General features: G+C 40.5%; 1 protein-coding gene across 4 annotated transcripts in view; it reads right to left on the minus strand.

The window, feature by feature from the left end:
- The window catches only part of piezo1 (piezo type mechanosensitive ion channel component 1 (Er blood group)), a 104,208-nt gene extending 98,630 nt beyond the window's left edge, over positions 1-5,578 (minus strand). For 2 of the 4 annotated variants that reach the window (XR_012947536.1, XM_076076883.1), the window contains exon 1: positions 4,844-5,577. Coding sequence is in view for 2 of the 4 variants with exons in the window: in XM_076076883.1 (XP_075932998.1) it covers positions 4,844-4,907 (64 nt within the window). In the remaining 2 variants the exon portion in view is untranslated. Of the gene's footprint in view, positions 1-4,843 lie in introns of all 4 variants that reach the window. The other 2 variants (XR_012947537.1, XM_076076885.1) reach the window with 2 other exon arrangements.
- Between the last annotated feature and the right edge of the window lie 422 nt (positions 5,579-6,000).

Here is a 6,000-nt window from a genome sequence, read left to right on the forward strand (position 1 = left end):
CAGAGCCATATACGGTGTCTCTACATCACTCGCCTGTAGTCCTAATATGGTAACTACCGTTCACAAGGTGGTGGCGGCCATAATCCAAGATGGCGATGGCCAAAACGCCGAACTCGAGGCTTCAAAACTGCAGTCCACAAACTAATGGGTGACTCCATGACGACTACGCCCACTTCCTTTATACAGTCTTTGGTCTTACCAATAGCCACTAATTAGCTTTTCATGAACCAAAGACAATAACAAGGTTTAGTGAATTTGTGTGTGAGTGTAAGAGTGCAGTCAATCTACATGTGTGCACCCTCTCAATAACTGGTATTACTGGTGTAACGCTCAACAGAACCGCCCCCCACACCCCTAGACCCACACCCTCAACACAGCCCTCCATTGCAAGTTATTCACCTTTATCTGACTGTGCTCCACTCCCTCTACCACCGTTTTTAACCTTAATAGGTCATTTTTTAATGTGCTGAATCTTTTTCCAGGGGAGTCATCTGAAAATATCTCCTGCGACTTTCATGTTACATAAATATAATAGGCCTACACATGTGTGCATGAAGGTAAGCAATGTCATGCAAAAAATACAAAAAATTGAATTGGCTAAATAAGCCCCTGAAGAAACAAAATAACTCACCCACCCACTACTTGTTCTGGAGCTTTCAAGAATATCACACAGTGCTCATGGCAACTGAGAAAATTCAATCAGCTGATAAGAATCATGTAATATGGTGGAATGCTCAAGAACAATCCACTCATTTTATAATCTTTGGAAATAGTCAGTTGTCAGACTGGCCAGGGCAGCTCGTGTCTCAAGCGTGTTAAGCAACCAATTTTGGAAGTGGAGCACAGTAGTTGATATTCTCCATCTATTCTGTATTTATGTTCAATACAAATGTCTAGATTTGGTGTTAAACTATACTAAATGACTAGTGAGGGAAACTTGCTAACCCCTGATAGTTGTTCACTTGTCCCCTGTAAAGTGTAATTCAACAATGCTTGTCCTGATCTACACATGTCATACATGACATCTACATTTCCCGTAAAGTCACTTTTGTGGTCAGCTATTCCATGAGTTAATGCTTCACTACAGACCAGTCAGAGCCTCAGAGCAGATGCTGTCCTGGCTCTGAACTCTCAAAATGTGCCACGCTCTCAGCACGTTGGCTCAAACAAGCAACAGCATGTCTTCACCATTAAAACGGAGGAGGAAAAAGAAGCCAGCTCTTAGGAAAACTTGACTAAGCTCAAGTCAAGAAAACGTTTGGAGTTTAACATCTTTGGGAAGAACTGAATGAGCTACAGCTCATTGTTCTGGTCCTGTCGACATGAAAGCCTAAACTCTACCACTCTGTCTGAGCTGAGCAAGAACTTCTAAACCATCTGCACTCCTCTCTCTGGCTCACTCCCACACACCCCACAGCTCACACACACTTTGAGTATTTCTCACTGAGCCATGAAGTCTTGTTAAACGGCTCTGATGTGGAATGGTTCTGACTCACTGACATAGCAACAGTCATACACAACACTCACAACACTCTCAAAACGGGTAGTTTTGTTTCTAATTGGATATTTGATATAAGGTATGCAGATCCCAATTGTATCTCTTCTGATACACAAACCCAGTGCTCTTTTTGGCTCTTTCAATTTAAAAATCTTTACACCTCACTGTGTGGAACTGATTACAATGACTCTTCTTTGTGTAAGCTCAATGGAGACTGTAATTACTCAGCCCAGTACCAATCCAGTACATGATGTCAGTGCATCAATGGGAACCTTGGTCATTTAGATCAAGGTTTAGTTCCTTCTAATCCAATACCATTGATTACCATTATTTCTGCTAAAAATATTTGAACTTTGATGATTGCTAGGTCTGCATCCTTTGGTTGATGATGTACTGGTGTACTCATCTTGTATGCTTCGAGTTTACAGGTCTAAGATACTTTCTTTCATTATTTTGTTTTCTTAATTGATATTCTTAACAAGTTACTTACTTTTCCAACGAATGTGTTGTGATTGTGGGAAAATTCAAAGCTATACCATAGCTCTTTTATTTCTTTGTGAAGCAACACAAGAAGATCAAGCTTTTGAGGGTCAAGTAAGTGTGCACACACACATGGAATTTGACTCTTGTACTTTGTTGCTCCAAATGTACATGCCAAGAAATAGACACAGCTAAAAATAAACATTTGACTACTATGGACAGATATAATTATGGAGACTAATTCACACGCCAATTGGCTTGTTCCGCTAACCTCAGCACATATTGCTAACAGCTTAGCTCTACTGGGCCTTTTTCCTGATGGTGTCTATGTTGGAAGCCAACTTGAGGTCTTGGGAGCTGGTGGATTCCAGAAACCTGAAAGCTTCCACAGTAGAGAGAATGGTGATGGGGGCAGTGTTGAGGGGCTTCTCCTGAAGTCCACCACAGTTTTGATTGTGTTCAGCTCCAGGTTGTTCTAAACCACAACCTCTCATCTGTATGCAGATGCAGACTCATCACCTTCCCTGATGACTGTTGTGCCATCTGCAAATTTTAGGAATTCAACAGACAGGTCTCCTGTCGGCCCTCAGGAGACTGCACGTGCAGTCATTGGTTTAGAGGGAGAAGAGCAGTTGGGAGAGCACATGTCCCTGGGGGTCCCCAGTGCTGATGGTCCTATTTATTTTGAAAGAGCAACTGTCAGTAGTGAAACACTCGACCGGCCAATGTTGTGACTTCATCACTTAGTCAGGGACAGACTTTTGTGTTTATAGGGCTGGTCCCACTTTACTGCCAAAAATAAAACTAAAGGCAACACAAGTCACACTGCAGTGCATTATGGGACTGCTTTATTAAACTTTTTTGCTTATTTACTTTATTGCATTACTTTACCAGCTGTAGACTGTGCGTGTGTTTATGTGTGTGTGTGTGTGTGTGTGTGTGTGTGTGTGTGTGTGTGTGTGTGTGTGTGTGTGAGTAACTTCATTGGCATCTTTCACTTCCTTTGACTCAGTTGTCAAATGTGAACAGAAATACTGCAAATTCTAGCTCGTGACATCCTGTCAGAAGACACACAACACGCTCCCTCTTTACTTTTTCTTTCTCTCGGTCTCTCTCTCTATCACCCAAACACACATAATATGGAACCTCTTAAAACAAAAACTAATTTTTCATAAACTGGTGTAGAGATAAGAGATAAACCCGAAGCCAAAAGAGCTTAAAATGATGGTTAAACTGCCTGTGTTTTGGAAATGATATATTTGCCATTTGTGTGTGGTGTAAATCTGACTGTGATTGATTTATGAGATTTGAGCCCTGTATGAGAGAGTAAGATTAGTTGGTTAGCCAGCTAAATTTGGTCTTAACAAAGGCTTTCCGGTATCACTAAGTGGGTTTGCTTTTACCTATTGGGGCATTACATCAGAAGTAAATACATTTTTGACCTCCCTTTCGTTTTGAACAATTTTTACCAGGTTGTCTAATACAACCAGCCCTCAGAAAGACACAAACATCTTCCTCAAGAATAAATGTTATCGATAACCAGAAAGCTTACAAACAAGGTTGTCTACAAGTGCAATACTTGTGGATCAAAATAATTCAATATCCAAATTAGGTCATTTTTATAATCATGATTTTCAGTTATGTGAAATAGCATTCATATCTCATTGGTGAAGCTCGGATTAGTGTTATTACTGCTACAAGCTACCATGTCTAACTACCATGTCTAACTGGAATGTGTCATTTAAGCTGGCTCTCGAGCTGTCAGTTGAGAATCAACACATGCCATGTCGTAAAAGAGTTACAAAACATCTAAATGCTGAAAATGCCCATTTAAAAGCTTCTTTTTTGCCACCTGGCTGCATGCACAACATAGTTGTGGTAAACTGGTAAAGGGCAGAGTCACTCTATGAGACCAATTGGTACTGCCACAAAGTAAACCTGCATCCTCAAAAGTTATTTTCTAGAGACCTATAGACTGTCATAATAATTTCTGAAAGACACCTCAACACAGAGTAAATTATTGACATTACTGACATGCCCTTGGCCCTTGCACATTCAAATGAATGGGATGCAAAAGAAGAAAAAGTTCTCAAAGGGGATGAAACAAAAGCATGGAGATATATATTAACCCTATCCATTTATCCATCCATCCATGGCTATACATATAAAATATATGTATTACATTTAAATCTTACAAATGATGTTTTCAATCAAAAGTAAAGGAGCAGGTTAAAATTGTTGATCGGCAAATAAACAATAACAGAAGAAGACCTGCCCCTGCTGTGACTCTGATTGGCAGTTCCCGTTGGTGTTACCGCAGTAAGATACCCGAGGGCCGAGCACCAAAGCAGCAGAGAAATAGACCAACAAGTTTAAGTTTTTTTTAAACAATTTTTGTATGATATTGTATGAGAAAACAACTCATGACCTGTTAAAAATATATGATTGGGCTAAAATTCCAACCCCAAAGTTATCACTTAGAATCTGAATTAAATTCATATTTTCTCTAACAGTGTCACTATCCCATTTCACAACAACAATGTTACACCATAGGAGTCCACAGTTACACCTCTTCCTAACAGATTGGGGTTTTATTCAACTTAATGAATAGGTCTCTAACTACCTCATCATCATCATGATCGTCACGTTGTCGCGACGACTGGTAGCCTCCAGTAATCAGACACCAAAGAAATGCTGTAAAATGTAAAAGTTGCAGCGAAGTTTTTACAATTCTCTCCCGCTGCTTCACGTGTGTTGGATTACATTACGCGTTTCACCCTCACGTCAACGTAAATGGAATTTCATAGTTTGACACATGTTCATTGTTACAGTTCCATTTATTTAAGCAAAATGCAAGTTAGTTACCTGTTAACAGCACGGTGGGCATCAAAAAGCAGTAGAGCACCCAGACAATCACCTGTAGATCCATGTCAGTAGCCTACAGATCAATACTCGGTCCCCGATAATCAACAACGATATAGACTATCAATAACTAGCCTTCCATAGATCAGGGCAGAAACTCGCTAACATATACGGCTCCATTTCCATTATTCCGATACTCGCTCATTATCTTCCATCAAAAAAACAAGAACAACTTTAGCAGAAAGTCTTCAAACAAACTTTCCAATCAGTCGATTGTATTTGTCTTCGTGTGTGTTTAAAGCTGTCCGCTGAGTGCGCAGCTCCAGATCGACTCCTTTCAGTGAAGTTATCGGTTAGGAAGAAAGGTTTTGTTGCATGTCTTCCTTCGGAGAGGCCCAGTCTGAAGTAACAGTATTGTAGGTGGAAAATGTGATTCACAGGCAAGTCCGTCTGAAGGGCGTTCATAGAGGAGCTATTCTCCACAGAGCTGCTGCTGCCGCTTCTGTTGGTCACCTCCCTGCTGCACTATATTCCTCTCACTTCTTGTTCAGCCAACACTGCACAGCTTGTGAATCTGCTGCTCTGCTTTGCAACGTCTGTTTGATTACAAAGTTTTGCTATTAAGTGTCTGCTCAGCAAAAAAAGAGCGTCGAAAAATAATGATATGTGCTATTGGTAGTTGGGTGTTGGGTTGGCCTGGGTTTCAAAATGTTTTGCATGTTTATAGATTAGCATTTCTGACATGACAGCGTCAGTCAATACAAGTCGCTTGTGCTAGAAATAGGTCTTCCTTAAAGGTTTGGTGTCGGATATATGACTTATCCGACATCAAAATAAATGACTTTGTCTGTATCAGTGGCGCCTCCCAGCGTCAAAATAAACACTCTACAAGGTTGTGTGTGGAAAAATAGGGACGAACATGGACAAGGGGGGCCACGGGCATGGGGGGTTCGGTGGTCCACATTGATAGATAGTACTGCCAACTTTTTAATTTAGTTTAGAGTGAGATTCGGTATCGATAAAGTCTGTGACATTACCCACAGCAGGGCTCATCACTCCTCAACCCCCAGGAATGTTTCAAAAGTTCATCAGTCAAAATCCCCATTTTAAAGAATTTATAGATAATAAGCTAGGTCAATAATCCTAGTCACTGATGAATA

This window comes from Anarhichas minor, unplaced genomic scaffold (genome assembly GCF_050575085.1).
Source record: "Anarhichas minor isolate MPS153535 unplaced genomic scaffold, ASM5057508v1 ptg000058l, whole genome shotgun sequence".
In the NCBI taxonomy this organism is placed as follows: Eukaryota; Metazoa; Chordata; class Actinopteri; order Perciformes; family Anarhichadidae; genus Anarhichas; species Anarhichas minor.